General features: G+C 36.1%; 1 protein-coding gene across 1 annotated transcript in view; it reads left to right on the top strand.

The window, feature by feature from the left end:
* Nucleotides 1-4,898, top strand: part of CHM (choroideremia (Rab escort protein 1)) — an 87,307-nt gene extending 82,409 nt beyond the window's left edge. Inside the window, exon 15 of the mRNA XM_009881776.1 lies at nucleotides 4,692-4,898. Within this exon, the coding sequence (XP_009880078.1) occupies nucleotides 4,692-4,898 (207 nt within the window). The remainder of the gene's footprint in view (nucleotides 1-4,691) is intronic.
* The last annotated feature ends 14,929 nt before the right edge of the window (nucleotides 4,899-19,827 follow it).

Genomic DNA, 19,827 nt, shown 5'->3' with positions numbered 1-19,827 from the left:
CAGTTTACCTTCTCTTTGCCTTAGTATCAGTGTATTAAAAAATTACAGTGTAATTGTGTCTGAAGGAGTTGAGGGGATTGTCATTCTATTTGTGACCTTGTAGTATCTGGCACCAAATCACACTCAGTTCTGATTTTCAGTTCTCAGTATTTGGGTGTCTACGTATCTAGTTCCTGCTAACTAGAATCCTGAACTGGAGACCACTTGCAGCTTGCCTAGTAGTAGGCGTACCGTACCAGTACTCAATTTAAGACAAACTGCTAGTGCTTTGAAATTGGAGGTGGAGAGTGAAATCTCCCTAAACAAAACTAGGTAGATGGAGAGGTCATGAAATAGCCACCTTCTGTGTTGGCAATAGGCAGAATATGCAGGGACACCAGGTCTTCAAGAGTGGGTATGTAGAAATTCACAACTTACGATACCTCTCATTGTGCCTTCCTCACTACTAGTGAGCGGAAGACAACAAGTTCATGTGAATATGTAGATTACGACTTGTTCAACAAAAGACAGCTACAGCAATGCTTCTCCTTTGCTCTTCCATTCAGAGATCCACCTAGATAAGGAAGTTATAAATTCCTACGCAAATATACCACAGCAGTCATGTGGTGGCAGGGTGCTTTCAGAGCTAACCTGAGAACACTTTTACGTCTTTGTAGGATTAACTAGCACTAGTAATTTTTAAAGCTGTTTTTTAATGGCCATGTTCAGAGAATGTGCATGCTGTCTTCTAACCAGTTGCAGGATTTTTTTATGACTAAGTCATAAACCTCTTAAAAATAAGATTTTAAAGTGGAAAGGCTGACGTAGCCTGAACTGTAGGGTCAGAACAGTATAATTAAGGGCTACTAGTATCCTTCATTTTGCTTTACAAGGCAATAATTTGCCTCCCAAGAGGATAAAGAATTGTAAAGACAAGAAAGAATGCAAGACAATTATTATGGTAGCAGTTTTAAATTGTAAATGAGCTCTTTTCTAAATGAGATTTTTGAACTGGAGCAGTTTAAATACACTTAAAACCAGCCTATTTCTAATAGCCACCTTTTCTAGCGTTTACCTTTGTCGTACCTTAAGAGCTCCTTTTCTTACCGATGTCTAATGGCATTACAGATCAAGCTGTGTTTAAATATTCTAGGTGCTGTAGTTGGTCTGTGTGTTAAATGTGTTGACCATCAGTGAGATAGATGTTAAACAAGTAGAGGAGAAACAATCAAGAGCCTAACCCACTGCCTTTCAGAAAGAGAAGATAGAAGCTACATTTTTTTTTGAACCTGTTTTAAATTTTGAAACAAATGGTTACTAGTTAGAGTGAAAAATATTTTAATATAAACTTGTTTATAATTAAGTCATTAATGGGGAAAAAAAAAGTGAGGCGGTTATATGAGAAAAAAAGTGAAGAATAGGCTGAAGACAAAGCAGACGCGCAGTTAGAATACACCCTTCTCCTCCTGCATGCAGGTACCTTCTGGGCAAGTGGAAGAGGGAAATACATGTAAGTTGGTGTGCCTTCTACCCCCAAACCACTTTCATCTTCTAGCAATGGGATGGAAATGAATAAACATGAAATATTTACGAACTCATGGATCCAAACACTTTAAAAAAACAAACAAACAAACCTGCTGTGTGTATTAGTATTGGAGATAGCTTGGAAAATTGAATCTAATTTCTCTAATTAATTCTGTGTTTACTGTTTTAATTATACTTCCCAGTATTTATGTTTTCATTACCATTAGTATTACTAACTTCTATATGTCATGCTGTTTGACTGTATTGATGATACATTATTTAGAAGGCAACACCACAAATTTTACAGACAATTATCCATATACAGCTCAGTATACAACTTACTTCATTCTTGTTTTATTTTAATTTAGTGTTAAATTCCTAGTGTAATATTGAATGAATTTTGATGCCTGCATTTACTTGCCCTAAGGAAAGACAAAGTAAAATGTAAAGTAGCATTAAGATTCCTTCGAATTCTGTATGTATGGATCAACTAAAGCATCTAGCTTCCAGTTTTCTTTTTTTTCGCTGCTATAACCTGACAGGAATCATCATGTTCTAAAGTAGTATGTTCCCTGAAATATTTCAGATTTGTGAGGCATCTTGATGTGCATAAGAGGAAGCACTAAAATTATCATGCCAATATTTGTCCTTTAACCTGTTTAGCTTTTTTTCTTTATCTGGAAGGATTTCAGATATTCAAGTGTGTCGTATTTCAAACTACTGTTATTTTGGTAGTGTTCTGTAAAATTTGCTATGAAAGTCCCTACAGCTTGCCTACATGCCATCAAGGTGGGTAGTTGGGACACAGGAAAACAGTAACAAAACATAGCTTTATTCAACTTCAAGCAGTATAGCAGTTAATAATTAGAGTATCCTATGCAAGTGCTTTACATGCTTATGTCTCAATGCTTCATTCAAATGTGCGCACTTGAAAGCTGGTACACTTAGCTACTAAGTATTGAAGGAATTATTTACTAACTGAATTAGTTACGATGAGTATCAAAGTTTTATAATGAAGAAGTTGTTAAATTATTATTGGTTAATCTGCATGACTTCAGCTGGATAAGGTTAACTTAAAAAATTGGTAGACCTGAAAGCACTCTATACCATTAACTTGTTCAATTATTATCAATGTCATGATGTCCTACATAACATACTGAGAATTTCTTTCCGTGTTCAACCTCATAATTATTTGACCGTTTTTGGAGTAGATACTTGCTGACTAACTGGAGACTGAGCAATTGTTGAGAACTGCATAGGAAATGTTTGTCTGTTCTAGTTCGTCATATATTTAGCACAAACTATGACACTTTACTTCAATATTCTATTAAATATAATAATTGTTTAAGTGTATTTCTGGAGTTTCAAGGACAAGCACAGACCTAAAATAAAAATCTTTCTCTTACCTTCAGAAACTTAGTTTTGTAAACGTTTTGTACACCCGTGTCCTCCTGACTTACTAGGCAAGGTTTTTAAATTACAAAACAATGTTTGTGAAGTAGAGAATAGATTTTTTTGGTATATTTTTTCATATATGAATAATTTTAAACAGTTTTAAATGGGTATGGAAGAGTGAAATTTAGGAAGCAGAATGAAAAATTAAATTGAACTGAGAGTAGACAGGGTCATTTAAGCAGTTAATAATGGAGTCCTAAATCCACGTGCTGGTGATACAAATCCGCTGCTGGTGGGCAGTGAAGTTTATCACAGAAAGCTGTTTGGTACATGCTCAATGATGTATTAATCTGAAAACAATTCCCTCTTGTCCAGGAATCCACATCATGTAATCAGCCTTTGCAGTTGGCATTAACTACTGACAGCTTTTTCAGTGCAGTGTCTGGTAGCAGTATGAATATAAAGATTAAATGCATTCTTGCCTATGTGGGAGCTCTCCTCACAGGTTGTCTTTAGGGTATAGTTCACTAAATAAACAAAATCGAGAGGCAATATTCTTTTGCCTTTTTGGAAACTCAGAATATAACTGCGATCTGCATCAGTTGTCTCCGTTTGCCTTAGAAGCTTAAGGACTTGGGAGAAAAAACAACTTTATAGAAATGTGAAGTGCGTGTTGATTCAGTAAATAAATTCCTAAGTGTCTCTAACTTTTTTTTTTTGTAAGATAAGCTTGTAGATAGGTTATGCTCACAAGAACATGTAAAACTATTTAACACCAGTTAACAAAGCTCCTTGCATTCATGTGGTTTTTTTTGAAGGATTTTAGCCCCCTTCATTTTTATAAAATGCCTGGTTCTCCAAAATTCTAAGATCATATTATTGTGGTTCTTTTTCTCCCAGATTTTGTAGTTGTATTCTGTATGTGGTAATAACAACTACCCAGATGTTATCAAGATCACGTTTTTTTTTAACGTCTTTCATTGCAGTGGTCAAAAAACTTGACCTTTTTGTGTGAACTTAATTTCTAAACCTCGATGGCTTAAAGAGTAGTGGCATTGTAAATTAGATCCTTGAGCTATATCTTAAGAGTAAGTGTCTTTTTATCTAAAAGTTGCTTTTACAGTTCTTTTCAGAAAGGCACAAGTGGTGCACATAGGTATACGCACATAATGCATTGAAATTATGGACATGTTTTTTGAATAAATTTTAAATGTGTCATATACAGATACACATATGTTTTCAATTATAGTATTCCACTGCATAAGAATAGTTTTCAGTTGAGCTACATATGAGCTGTTCAGAAAACCAGAAATGGATTTATTTTTTTTTGTAGTTTTTAAATTTAAGAAGGAATCCCCTATAAATATGATGTACATTGTACGTATTAACCATTTCTTGGCTTTGGTTGTCATGTGAAATGGATTCTTCTCTCTGCAAAGAAGCAAGATCTTTCCCATGATTTGCATTTGACTGCAGCTAGGGATATTTTCATTGTGGAAAAGATTATTTTGCTTGCAAAAAATCAGCTTCCTTGTTCTCAATACAGCGTAGAATGACCAGCATTTTTTAAAAAGTACTATGCTGTGACTTTCCTATTAAAGCAATGTAAAGATTGCTTTTTCTTTTTTGAGGACTGCAAGACAGAATGGATTTCCTATGTGTTTACAAACTGTCAAAGTATTAAATCACTATTGATTTGACAGAACAGAGGTTAATCTTAAATACCTGTAAAATATTGCTGCAAGATATTACGTTTCAAGGTAAAGTTTGTTTTATTCTTTTTTTCTGAACAGGCTGAGACTATTTTCCAAGAAATGTTTCCTACAGAGGAATTTTGCCCACCACCACCAAATCCAGAAGATATTATTTATGATGAAGATGAGATTGCACCAGAAGAGTCTGGATTCGGTAATTTACCAGAGACAAAACCTGAATCCTCAAGTGAGGAAAGCAGTAGCAGAGGTAGTACTGCTGTTAAGAAAGAAGGTAATGAAGAATGAATTAGTGCTGTTCTCTTAGCAGAACAGGAGACTGACCCAAACTAAAATGTAAGGGAGGAAGGGTAAGAAAAAGAGGTTTAAAAACCCCATAGCCGTATTATTTGCAATTGACTTACTTTCCTTAGCTTGAATAATTTTTCTTTGTCAAATAGTTTAACTGATAGCTGAGGCATTTCTAAATAGTCATAGAGCCACGAGATCCAGGGCTGTCTGTAGCTAAACAAAAGACATAGAACAAAGTATTTGAATTTAAAATAGTAAAATAGCATTCATGATTTGTTGGGAGAATTTGGTTTTGTTTTACATCTTGGAAGGAATCCTTAATCTTTTAAACAGGCAACAAGTCAAAACTAATCAAAAGAAAAAATGTGCAAGTTTGCTTACCAGTCAGAAGATGATCTTCTGATACAACCGTATCGGAGCTCTACTAAAATTCATTGGATCCGTGCTAATTAAACAGTTGAAGGTGAGCTTCGCAGTCTGTCCTTCAGAGTGGTTTTATGAATGGAACTTAAAGGCAATAATATTGACAGTTCTGGAGGGGCTTGAGAATATTTAATAATTTAATTTGTATAATGAAAAATTTCTTGTATGGTTCAGAAACCGAGGCCGCAATTTAGGAACAAATATAATCCAATAGATGTTCCTCACATGAAACTATTTTATATTCAGGTTTTTTTATAAGTTGTAATAGATCACACATTTTCACTAGTGACTTAATTTACTGTAGTCAGTAAAATAGCAGAATTCAAATTTAATGCTAGATTTCCCAACAAAATTTAAAATCATAAATGGATCATACCTATTGTTAGTTTCCCTGGATTTGTTGCAGTGTTTGGGCCTTTAATAAGCCAGTAGTTAATTTTTTGAAATATGGTCTCTGAGAAGTTTAGATAATTGTTAATTGAGGTATTTTGAGGTGGGCGGAAGGTTCAACTGATAATTCCAAAGGTTTGTATTGATCACGGTTAATAGGATTAAAATGAGTGTGACAGCTGTAAATTATGCGTTTTGTAATGATAAATCATAAAGCATTTATACAATAAAATTTATTGAAGTATTTATAAGCCTGGTTTGTATGAAAAATTACAAAATGAGAAAGCTGTTGTAAATGACTATAATGAACTTGCACTTCTGAACAGTGCTTGAAACTAGATATTCAGATGATGCAAAATATTTAGCATTTACTTGAAGATTTACCTTAAAATATGCACCCAATAGATCATTAGTATATCTAAATACAGAGATCAGTGAATTTTGATAAGTCGAGGTTTAAACTTCTACATGAACTTAGATATAGTTCTAGCAGTGCATAAATACTGTAGGTAAATAAAAAATGCTATTAAATAATGTATATTCAGCACTGCCTGAACTTGACACATCCAGGCTTTTGTACAGTTTCGCAGTGCACGTCCCTGCCTTTAAAATGGCGTCATGCCACAAAGGTTAGTTTATTTATTTTTTTACAGTACAATTGATACGGTTAACTTCACTTTGTCTTGACCATAATACATTGTCCAATTTGCATTTCAAAAACTGGGTTGTTAGTGTTTACATCCTTTGTTTATTGCATAGGTACCATTGTGTGCTTAATCCCAAAGTCCTCAGAAAAATGTGTGGTTGAAATGTTTCCAATGTTAAACAACAATTATCTTTGCTTGTGGTTGAGCAGTTATTTATATATAGTAATAAGCAGGCTGCCTCGTCATTTAGCTGTAATTTTTATGTGTATTGGAAAGCATGGCTATATTGTAATTGTATTTAACATCTACAGATCTGTAAAAGAACTAAGTGGAGGACCTAGTCCCTGTTTAGCTTTCAATAATAGGGATTAATTTTTCATCTTCTATGTTTACAAGGAAATCGTTTGATGAAAATTAAAGGTTTGCTTGCAAGTGCATTTTTCTGTGTTTTCTTTCAATTATGCAAGAAAAGCAGTTCATTTGTTAGCTGAGATTTACTGACAAATCTGTTGTCTACTTTCATCGTGTTGACAGCTGTAATAAGATTGAAGTTTACATGTATGATAATATGTTTATATAAGTTAGCAAGTTTATAGAAAGTAGCATCTTGGTGCTTTGTGTCCATGTGAAGCAAAGTTTGGAAATATTGCAAATTTGATTTTAGATAAGATGGAATAATCTACAAGTTGTAGGCTATGACTTTACACTACATTGATTGCTTAAAAACTGTTATCATGTCTCATTCGTATGGTGAATGGAAACATAAAATGTTTTTCTTATGGTGCTTGAGTACCCAATAGCTCACTTGCAAAAGCAGTAGATAAGACTGTTGATCTTTGTATTTTACAGAAATCATGCACTGAACTGCATTTTGTTCTTGCTTTAAATGGTTTAAGCATACAAAGTGAGGGTTAGGCTTATTTGAAGTAGTTTTTAAAGCTTGTCATACAGGATGTATTCAAAAGATAACATGACTTTTTAAAAACTTGCAATTTATCTGTAGGATTATTAATAAATCAAGTTAAAGAAAGATAAGGTTAATTGAATTTTTAAACAAGTAGCTGTATTATCCTTCAAGCACCTTGGAGCTCATACAATATTCACACCTTTTTTTTTTTTTTTTTTCCTAAGGAATGCTTTTATATGTTTGAATTCCTTTTTTAATGAGCACTTTCTTTTTAACTTGGTTAATTGGATTAACCCTTAATATTCAAACAGTCAGTTTTATGCCATTTTCCCTTCTGCTGTTGTATTGCCTTATCTGTATGACTGCAATTAGTTACTGTTCCTTTGGAAGTATTTTCAGCCATGAAGCTGCTACGTCTGCTTTTTCTGGTGATGATGATGCTTAGGGCCATTTGACAGGTAATCATTAGAACTTAGATCCTTGCAGACTATGGGGTCTTTTCTCCTATCATTGCAGGGGGATTTATGTAGGCAACTCCTATTAATGTTAATGGGACTTGCATGTGTAAATCCTCCTTGCATCAATGGGAAAATTGACCCCTGAAAAAGAAATCTCCGTGTTAGACTTGCTGATTCAGAAACGTCCAGGCACTGTCAGCTCCTGTGTGGAAATACAATGGAGCACATGCTTTGTACTGTTTCACTGAAATACTCTGAAGAGGACTTGGCAAATTTTCAGGGGGTTTATGTTTTATATTGTATTTTATATTTTCCATACACTTCCAAATCTTGTCAGAGTTCCTCTAACGTTCTCTTTATGTAGCTAGTATCAATTTCACTTTCTGTATTCTGGAGGTTACATGGCTCCTTTTGCTTTGGCTCTCACTGGTTTAGGTTTCTCTCTCTCTCCTCCAAATCTCTATACATCAGCAATGCAAGTTCCAACAGCTTAATTTCAAGACTCATTTGCTAGTAACGTATTGATTAATGACAAGTCAGAAGTATTAAAATACTGTTTTCACATAATAAGAGACTAGATCACTTACAATCCATAATCTGAACTGTTGAAAGAATAAAATCAATTTCCTCAACACTTTTCCAGGTAGGGAGCGGGAAAACATGTGAACTCCCCACTTTCCTTGGGTAGCGGAAAGAAGAAGGGAGAGACAGACAAACAGATGGAAGTAGCTAAAGCAGGATTGTTGTAGTGGGAGGATAAAATGGGGGCTGCTTGTCATAACCTTCATGCTCTGAGATCAGCTGAGTCTTGCTACACAGAGTGTAGCAACTCCTACTCAGTTTCTAACGTTTTGTGGACTCTGAGGGGGAACAATTATGTATGTGCATTTTCAAATGAGGCAACAAAAATTAACCAAGAATGGAATAACATATAAATGGAGTCATACCTGGCACATGCACTGAGGACTTGGCAGTACAAATAAGAGTATTATTTTTTTTGTTTGTCTGTGGATCTGTTTATCCAGTCTTTATTGTATATTTTGTTGCTCAATGAGTTACTACTGTAGATCCTTCGTATAATCTTCTGCAATACATTTTAGGTTTTTACTTACCTGACAGTTTTATATCAGTAGCAAATTTTATCACCCCTTTTCTTTGATTTGAGATGATTCCTACTTTTTTTGCTAGCTGTCAGTCAGTAGTAGCATCATTTTACCTCTCATGGTTAAGTTTGGTGTTTTTTAAGGGTCTTTGAAGGGTCTTGTCAGAAGTTTCAGGGAATCTTAGCATCGCTGTAATCTGGATATTCCATATCTATCCAATTAGACTTCTCAAAAACTGTTGTATGTTTGTGAGACATAGCTTTTCTTTATGAAAGCTGGGTTAACTCTTCCCCAATATTATGTTTGTTCATATCTACTGATTCTTTCTTTATGATATTTCCTATGAATTTGCCTACCATGGAAGTTAGATTTCATTCAGTGGTAACCATAAAGCATCTCCCTTGAAAACCAGAAAATGCTCCCTTAAGGAAAAGTTCCAAGTCATCCCCTTAAAAAGTCAAAATTCTGGTGTCAGAACTACCCTAAACTGTTACAGAGATCTCTCGCTTTTCTGCCATAATGATTGTTCTCTTCACCCATTAATTATCAATATGCTCTGCAGATTATGGTGGGTTGATTCCCTTTTTTATTTTTCCTTAGGATTCTGTGACTGCAATTAATGCAGTTGCTGATTTCCAATTAAGGGAGCAAGTTACTGAGATCGCATCATGAAACTTAATTGATTTGTGTGTCTGTATACAGTTCTTAACAGATTTATTTTTTTTAAATAGTATTAATTAGCTTTGTGTGTATATATATCTTATGACAAAATTATCAACTCATAAAAGTTTATCATTTAAACTTTTGCAGAAATCAACCACTATAGAATGTCCAAAAGTTAGAATTACCTGCTATTATACCAAAACTGTCAAAAATATATGGGAGAGTTGTGGTGGCAGGGCAGTTGCTTGCATTCCTTGGGTAGGTAGTAATGCAAAGTATCTTTGGTAAGATGTAGTAGTTGTGATACTGGAAATTTGAGACACCAATATAAAATGTTCATTTATTACAACGCAATTTAACAGTAAGATTGCTTCAATAATCAAAGAGAAATCTTAACTCAGGTGTGTGTAATTTCAAGAATAACTCTTTTTAATGTGATAAAAAATTACTACAGAAAGATACTTTCAGCTGTAGAGGTAAGTAGTAGGAAATGGTGAGCCGTGTGGAATTCTTGTCATCAGCCTCTTATCTATCAAAAAGTTACTTTTGGTGGAAATAGAGCTTATTAGCAATTCCACCATTATGTTTATTTACAGGTTGCCAGTTCCTGTTTATCAGAGTGACTGGTTCTTCAAAATCTGGATAGGGAGCCAGGCAGGAATGTTGTAAATCTCAATGACATCTGAGATTTAGAAAGTTGACAGTGAAGTCTCAGGAAAACGCAGTTGTTGATTGTATGGGAGTTTTGATCAGAGGAGACTTTAATAGAAAATACTTTTCCTGTCACTATTCTAACAGGCAATATATTTTACACTTCTTGCATACTTTGACAAAAAAGATGGAAGGTATCAACCTGAGTGTATATTAAGCCCCAGATGTATTTGAGTAAACAATGGTTGCGTACACAGTGGTTGATTCCCAGTGTATATAATGCTGCTCAAGTGGCAGTTTTATGTAGATGTCTTCTCAATCTTGGGGAAAAGCTTCTTTGAGAGTGTTGTTGCAAATTTTATAACTGGCCAGTATACTGAATTCAGTAGTATATTTCTTCACCTTATTTTATTTTTTCCTATTGCCTATGAGATTTTATTTTATTTTTTTTACTCAAAAAGATGTGAGCATCAAGTAGAACTAAAATACTTTCTTAGTGACAGTCTAACCGTAAGAGGCATGGTGCAAGGAGGTTGTGCTGTTAATACAGATAATGCTGATTTTTAGGAAATCTCAGAACATCCACGTTTTTAGATTCAGATTTTCAGGATCTCGTGCTTCCTTCTGAAGTGCCACCCCATGATTCATAATATATTTGGGTCTCTGAGAAGGCTTCAGTGCTGTTCCTCCATTCTGCATGGTTAAGACTTCAGTAAGTGGGGCATGCCAAAGGCTATGGACGCTCCATCTGTCCTCTCAAACAGAGGCGGCTTCTCTTCTGAGGTGTTACGGCATGATAGCAATCACCACTGGTGGCTAACAAATGTGGCTTCAACTTTTATAGCTGCTTTTTTGCTGTTCCAGCTTCAGGAAGCTTATTCTCTAGTTGAGTACTTGTAGCTTTATCTCATTCCTTTTCTTTTGCTCTAAGCAAAGCATGGAGCTGGACTAAGAAATGCTTCTCTGCTGGAAGTGATTGTTGTCTCAATCCTGAAGCTGTTAGGTCCGGCTAACATTGTGCGAGACTGCAGTTCATTGACACCCCAAGGCCTAGTTCACCAGCCATAAAACCAGTGTGGTATTTGTTGGTAATCTGGTATTCTGTACCTGATTGAAGGTCCAGACTGAGGAATAAGTTTGGTGTTTTTTTTTTTTATTACTCGCTGACATCATAATAGAAACGAGTTTAGAAGAGTTTTCTCTCATAAAAATGAAAAATCACAAATCCAAAGACTCCTGTGCTGTGTTTTAGACTCTGAGTACATAAGAAACTTTGTAATGGCCAACATGGAATTCTGAATCTGTTCTGTTTCAAACCCAAGCATATTTCTGGAGCTCACCCAAGGGAAAGCCATTTACTCATGATGAGAGACCAGCTGTCAGACCAATGTAACGAAACATTGCTCTGGGAACTTTTCAGTAGTGTGAAAGTCACTGCAAGTCATGGTTGAGTCCTTTGTTGTGGTAAAGTTATTCAGTGAATTCAGCCTTTTTTCCTCTTCAAAAATTTATGTAAGCCTAGCTGAGTACCTTCAGTGAATAATTTTTAGACTATAGATTATTCAGAGAGAGTCTACTCTATGATTCTTACAGCAACTTATTAGCCAAGTCCTGTGGTATTTTTGTGCTCCATATATAGATGCTGACATAATACATAAAACTTAATTTAAAAGTTGGTGTATTCATAATTACATCATACATTTCTAAGACAAAAAAATGACATGCTTTTATAAAAAACAACAAAACCACTGTCTACTGTTAAGGAAGCCATCATGAAATAACTTATTTTGATGACACTTGTACGTTCTGTGTGCATTTTCTTTCCATAGAAGTTTAAAACCTTAGATTACTTTCCAGACTCTCAGTTTGAATATAAAATGAAAATGTGAGCGTGGTAAAAGCTAATAGCCCTCTCAGTTACTTTTTAAGGACATGTTAATCTCTGCTAAGATGAACTTGAAATACACTCTGCATAGAGTATACATTTAAAAATCTGGTTTGCATCAAATCTCTTCAGATGGCCTATTCCGGTGTCATCTCCAAAGTGATGTCTGAAAATGTATGCATGTGCACAAGTGTAATTGGGGGGGATGAAGCAGTACTCAAATGAAGAGTAACAACAAGCAGTGGATAATGTATCAACTTGGGATTCAAGAGAAATGGATATATTTTTTTGGCTCTGGCACTGGTTTCTTCACTGAACTTGGTTGAGTCATTTCCCTTTAATGTTGTAGTAAAAAGATGTAAAATGGTGACAGATTTTCTGAAGCCTTTTGAGAGGTCAATAAAATATAAAAGTAATATATGTATTTGAGAAGGAAAATGAACAGTGTTAATGATAACTGTAAAAGTGGATAGCAGTAATACTTAAGTGGAGGTGCAAATTATTTTCTGAGGAAAAAAATCAAATATAACTATTATAATGTGATTGGATAGCAGATGTTTTGTTAGCCAACTTCTTTTTTCCATCTCTGACATTTTCTGTGTTTCACAAGTAAAGTTTCACCAATCAGCACAAACTTTTACTATTTAATAAAAATAACATAAAATTATACTTTAAAAAAAAACAACAAAACCTTTTTCTGATTATATATATTTTGCTGGCAGACTGTAATGCATATTGCATATCTGATAATTCAGTAGGTTCCCTATTTATAGACATAATGAAAGTTGTAATTTTTTTGTAGTAAAATGCTTTTGACTGTGCTAGTAAATTAAAAATAATGTTAAAGTTACTCTAACCTGATGTTAGCTTTCAGTTTCATTGTCCGTGGTCCAGTGAATCTGAAAAATACTGCTACATGCCTTTAACATGTTTTTTTTTAATTATTATTTTTTAATAGAGCCTAACTCATCCTTTCCTTTAAGAACAAAGAAATAGACCAAATTAAGCAGTAATCTCAGAAAACTGAGACCTGAAGTTTGAAATACTGTCCTTGAAGACTATTTAGAGTTACGACACTGAATTTAAGTAATCCGAATCTTACCCAAATTTTATTCTGCGGTACTGCTTATAAATCAGGTAATTAGGCAGCACTTCACCTTTCAGTTTATTACCACAAATATGGATGTGTGCTTTATTTGTGGTTATAAAGCGCAAAATAATGGCTGAATTTTGTACTCTGTGTCATCTCTTTCGTATGGACAATGAATTCTATGGGTTTCTTTCTACATGGCCTTTTTCTGAGCATTTGTGATATCTTATTTGCATAAATGATCTCCTTTTCTAGAAAGGTTTTTAAATAAAAGCAGTGGGATACTTGTAACAAAAATCAATAAGCACAAAAATGTGAATGAAGTAAACTTCAAGGAACTCCTAAAATAGTATTATGGCCCTATTTTGGATAGTGTTTTACCTAATGTTCTTTTGTACTTATCTGATAAATACAGTATATATACAGTGATCGTATTGTGCTCGTTCTTATTTTAATTCACCTTTTTACAGCTTGAATTATGCATACGTGTAGGGCTCTATTTCTATACTTTGTAATATGTCCCAGTTCAATTAAACAGGTCTTTTCGTTGTCTGCTCCGCACCCTAATCTTTATGTCAAACATGATCAAGGAGGTTTAATGGTGCCAGGCCAATGAGGATGATGGTGGGTGCTCACCAGGTGGGGCTGAAGGCCACCACCGTCAGTGGTGTGGCCTGTCTCCTCTCTGGCCTGGGCCGCGGCAGCAGCAGGAGGCCCGGGCTGGCACTGCGCCGCCGCGGGCAGGAGAGCCGCTGCGAGGTGGGAACGGGTACGACTGTGGGCAGCGCTGAGGAAGGGGGTCTGCATGGCTCTGCTCCCGGTGCCTCTCAGCGCTGTGTGGAAGGGCTTGGTGCTCCTCTCCCATCCGCCTTGCCTTCACGGTGCCTCTTCCGTCCAGTACGCACGCAGTTACTCCAGAGGGAGGAATAACGCCCCTTCTTCCGAGGTGGTTACATTTGACCTTGTCACTTCCTTCTTGAGAAAATATAAACAAGTAAACTGAATTTGTATTGCAGTGCCATGCAGGATGGCATAAGCGAAGGCCTGGTTTTTTGGGTGGCTCCTCTGAGTCTCTGAAGCTTTGCAGTCCATAAATAATGGCTTGTCTGAGCAAGGATGGCTGCTGCCAAGTGGAAGGTGCTGTTACGGCACCTCAGTGTTCAGCCTGTACTCACGGTTTTCAGCTCCACAGGAGCTGAAGTGATGAACCACTGTTGACCAGCTCATCTTCCACAGGGAAATCTCAATGCAACTCTGGATGTAAATTTTGTGAATTTTTGGAGGAATTTGAGGTAAGTTTTGAGTTTCTTCTGGGCACTTCTGTGGCTGTCATCCTTGGTGGTTTTTGGAAAGAAGACTAAGAACTAAACAAGCAAAGAAAATAGTTGTCTGAACTTGACTGGTGTCTCCGCAGTGCTGGGCTGAGAGAGGCTTCCTCCAGGAAAGCTTGTACTGTGCTGCTCTCTGAAGGACCATCTTTACAGTATTGGGTCGGGTTGGTGTTATGGATGCTATGGGAGCTTCACACGGCAGGGCTTAAACCCGTTCTTACTGAAATCAATAGATATTTTTCTTATAAAGCGACTTGGAAAGGATTATTGGAATTTTTGGATTACCACAGGTGAATTCACTCTGTTTCACTGAATTGTGTTATGGCATCGTATCTGTTGCGAGTATATTAATAAAATGTATGAAGCCAAACGTAAAACATAGTTCCTTTGTGAAGGGACTTTTTTTTTTAAAGAATAAGCAGGAGGGATTTTTCAAAGATGAGTGTTTTTCTCAGAGTAATGTTGCATACAGACTGGAGATTGCTTCTTCTGTTGAATTGCATAATGAAAAATCAATCAGTTTAATGGTTGACAAACTTTGACATTCAAATAAAAATGTTGGTATTTTCATAAAGACCTGTAGGCAAAACTAGATTCAGTGACTTTAATATATGCAATAGTAAATGTCTGCCAAAGCGTTGTACAAATGACTGTATAATGAGGCAATAATAACTATGAGGAACGGAAGGAAAGCAAACAGAGGCCAAATTTCTCAGTTTTTACAGGTTATATAATTTCACAAAGCCTTTCAATGTAAAATGTTTCTACAGCATCCTTTTCAACAACATAACCTGTTTAAAAGCAACTGCTCAAAATCATCAAAAACACATTTATCTGAAACCGTTGCATAGTATCAAATTACGATGTTTAGTTTTTCTACTTGTTAAGTCCTCTACCCAGGCTGCATTTGCTTCTTGACCACTTCTCATCTTACTGTATACTGTGCAAAAACTAGCTAAATAAAAAAGCCTTGTTCATAGTGGTTGTTACATTTTTCATGTGCCTGTGAGCTAAAAGGAGGATAAGAGAAGTCCTTCTGTGAAGGGAAAAAGAAAACAGCAAAAGGCTCGATAAGTTGCTGGGTTTGCATGTGTGTTGGTTGTTCTGACTGTTTTGGGTTTTTTATTTTCTTTGATTCAGAGGGCAGAGGAATCCCAGTAAGGGAAGAGGACACCTTCGTTCCTTATTCATTTCTGCTTTTAATGTGTGTTTGAACACGGTACTCAGAGGAAGAACAAAGAGAGTGCTGAGCCATGCTACTGGTTTCAGCCTTTAGGCACTGCTGTCCGAGAGGCAACAGACTGGCTTAATAAATCCCGTTAGCCTCTCTTCTTGCTCAAGCGTTGTCCAGCTACAATCTTTTCAGTGTCACTTAGTCCAATATATTCATCCTTCTTCCTGTCACCTGTACTTTGCTCTTTCCTTGCCCTATACCTGCGTGCTTCTTGGCAATCTCCCTTCCCAGTCCTAGGAGCGACTGGATGATCTCTAGTTGTATGACGACATCTCAAACTGGGAGGGGCACAAAAGATTGAATTAGAGAATTGGTGTCTTGGAGATCCTGACATCAACTGACATTGAATACAACTGAAGTAGAATTCTTTTACAAAAAAAAAAATCTTTTCCACCCATACCCTTTGATTTCACAGCATGACTGGCTGTTACTCGGGCACTTGCTCATATGGATGGTGGTGTGTTTTCGCTGTGACCACGTGTTGGCTTGTTGGGCTGTTTGGTCACAGAGTTTTTGACTACTTTGTTAATGTCAATAGCAAGTTTTGCCTTGCTTTCCTCTTCTTAGCACTGTTAACTATTTGAATCTTCTAAGCTTTGCACAACTTTCAACTCCCTTCCATTCCTATATGCACTGGATGTTTTTGTTAATTCTTTTTACCATAATTACACGAGCTTGATCCAGTTTGCCCTTTTTTTAATTTTCCTTTTACGCATTATCACAAGCTTTTCCTTTTAAAGCTGACTCACAAGTTTACTGATTTTTTTTTTTTTTGTATAATTATGTGTCTGAATTCAAGATATTAACTAAACTACATGTAACTTTCATTGCATTACCTAACAGGGAAAAAAATGTTCTCCTCCTGTGCTGCATTCCAGCCGTCACAAGATAACGTAGCTGCTTTACAGCCACCTGCCCTCACTACTTCAGTTGTCGCCTGCCTCTTGTCCGATTGACTTATTGTTATGTTGTGTTGAGCTTTTCAAGGTAGTGGCTGTGTCTCTTTGTATTTCAGTAATGCCTAGTAAACTCCATGGTGCTATATTAAATAATGTGCCAGGTGACTCATATTATCACTGGTTAATTGCGTGTTTTGCCACTTCTTTTCTTGAAGGAAATAATTATTTTCATTTTTGTTTCAGGAAGTTCAGGAGAGTATTCCCTTTCTGTTCCATGGGATTAATGATAGTTATGCTTCTTTTCGACCTTTATCATTCTTCTGATTTTTGTCTTGATACGATGGCTGGTTTTTAGTATCTCTGTTTTATAACAGATAAAACCAAATTGAAGTAGTTAATCGATTTCCTTTCGGCCATAGAAAGAACAAATGGTAGAGCCCACATTAAAGCATTGTTCCCATTTTTTCCTTCTAGCTAAAGTTAGAGATAAGTTACTCTACACCTTTTATTTCTATAGTAATTTCTGTGGTGATCTAGCATTTCTCTATCAAGGAGAAGTCTGTAGTATGTTTTATTTAAGATCTCTGTATTACTGCTAACATTAATGCCCAGATGGAAGCTGGTATGGTAAATGTCTGTTCCAAAGTGTAAAAAATGTTTGGTTTTGTTTGTTTAAATATAATCAACTGTAGTATTTATTTCTACTGATGTATCTCACAAATATTTAATTATGTGGTTATGTTCTGCTTACATTTTGGAAAAGCTGTGGCAAGGACAGAAATAAAACCGTGGCTCAAAGTCACGTGTCGAATGTGCGAACAGGGACTGTTCTTTTGCAATAGGGTTCTGGAGCTTTTCAGCTCTGTTTTTTAAGCAGCATGTGATAGGATTGAGAGCTACTGAAAACAAGGTAAAGCCTGTTAGCAGTCCTAGTATCGATCATAAGCGAGGGAGCCTGTATATACTTGAGTATTTCTTCCCCTGTCATAGACATAAATGAAGTCTTAAGGCGTAGGGGTTTTGGTACTTAAAAGCTTAAACAATTACTCACGAGAACACAAATTTTTCTCAATGTTTTGGAGACATGTTGCCTGCTGACACTTTGCAGCATGAAAGGAGCATGCATGTTGCATCTAAAGAGCAAGACAATATATGATATTTACTATAAGATGAAAATGTGCATTAGGAGCTCTAAAGGAAGATGCAAACTGATTGACATCCATGGAAGTAGTTTTTCTTTTGTGATTCTGGCATTTCATGCATTGCTTAATGTCATGCACAGCTATCTGAGGTATGTGTCAGTAAGCAATACAGTATGACAGCTGCTCTTCACCATTCCATAGTGTCAGTTCATTCAGTAATAAGCTTCCACATGTTTTTATCTTTGCTGTCTCTCTCCTAACAGTTCAAAATAAAAATAGATAGTGAATACAGTTGATACTGAATTCTCCTTGATGCCAAGGTCTTGAGCCAGCAGCCCGTTAATAAGTTATTAACGATAGGTCCAGAGGAGAGCCACGAGGATGATCCGAGGGCTGGAGCACCTCTCCTATGAGGAGAGGCTGAGAGAGCTGGGGCTGTTCAGCCTGGAGAAGAGAAGGCTCCGGGGACATCTTATTGCAGCTTTCCAGTACCTAAAGGGGCTACAGGAGAGCTGGGGAAGGACTTTTTACTGGGGCATGGAGTGATAGGACGAGGGGGAATGGCTATAAACTGGAAGAGGGCAGGTTTAGATTAAACATTAGGAACAAGTTTTTCACTTTAAGGGTGGTGAGGCACTGGAACAGGTTGCCCAGAGAGGTTGTTGAGGCCCCATCCCTGGAGGTGTTCAAGGCCAGGCTGGACGTGGCCTTGGGCAACCTGGTCTAGTGGGAGGTGTCCCTGCCCATGGCAGGGGGGGTGGAACTCGATGATCTTCAAGGTCCTTTCCAACCTAAACCATTCTGTGATTCTATGATTCCTCCTTGGTGTGGTGCTATAATGTATGTAAGTTCCTACAAACACATTGAGCATTCTTAACACTATCAAATTTTGCAGGCTTCAGCATGCAAGCACTGCCATTCTGAACATTACTTATTTCTCTAGCCAACATTAACAATAATTTTAAAAATGGTTTTATTGTTGATAGGTGATACTGTATTCTGTACGTATTATCTTTAGAATGGATGTACGGATAGAAATTCTAGCTTCATATTCTGAAGTTTGCCCTTTTTTACTGGTGGTGTATAATTTGGAGTGTATATAACAACACAGGTGGAGTAGAGTTTTTAGCTAAGCCCTCTGCTTACAGGTGATCATTATGTCACTGGTTTTAGCAAAATAACATATTCATTTTATGTCAAGAAATATGGCAAAATCATACACGCCTTACTGGAATCTCTTTATAAGTCTTGGTTATAACAGTGTATTTTTAAAATTATTGTATGCATTCTGAATCTTTTATGATTCTACCACTGTTGTAAGTTTAAAAAAAATACTTAAAAGTTATTACTGATGTTAATTAGTATTGCACGGGCTTAGCTTTGATATATTTAGTTATTTTGCTAACCCTGTTAAGCAACAATTGTCGGTAATTAGCTATATTATTTTTTATAATTAATATAGCTATAGTAAGTTCAGTATTATAATATGTAAAAAACATATAATACAAGATTTTTTCCAAAGTTTAAATTTAGAATTAGATGCCTGACATCAGTCAGAGAAGAGGCTAGTACCAAATGCTTGCTTCTGCCTTTGAAAACTTACCCCTAAAACTATTCTGGGAAATAAAGTGATACGCATAGTATATATTCTTGCTTTTTTTAGTTGACTCAGAGCTGCTCAGTTGCAGTAGATGTGCTACTGCAGACAGCTGTTGGAAAAAATCTTTTAGGTCTAATGGTAGATGCCTGTGATTTTTTGAGCCAGAATGACTGAATTGTGTCACTTTACAGCTCTGAAGTTCTGTGTATCTTAATTTTCAGACCCCTATATCTTTGAAATTGTAGGTGGTACAGATTTGGCTTAGGTCATTCTTTAAAAATGTCTTTTATCCTAAACTATAAGGGAACCAATATCCACAGAATATGAAAATGTCAATCAAAAAGGCTTAACTTCTTAAACATGTTGATGTGTATGTTTACATAATTTACACTAAATATCAGGCCCTGGATGAGATACTTAATAAACTAAGAAATAAGAGTGATACCGCTGATCCAGAAAATGAGTCTGTTACATTAAAGTTATGTGAAAGATTATGGAACTGA

This window comes from Charadrius vociferus, unplaced genomic scaffold (assembly GCF_000708025.1).
Source record: "Charadrius vociferus isolate BGI_N301 unplaced genomic scaffold, ASM70802v2 scaffold472, whole genome shotgun sequence".
NCBI classification, from domain to species: domain Eukaryota; kingdom Metazoa; phylum Chordata; class Aves; order Charadriiformes; family Charadriidae; genus Charadrius; species Charadrius vociferus.
This window is presented reverse-complemented; position numbering and strand designations above follow the sequence as displayed.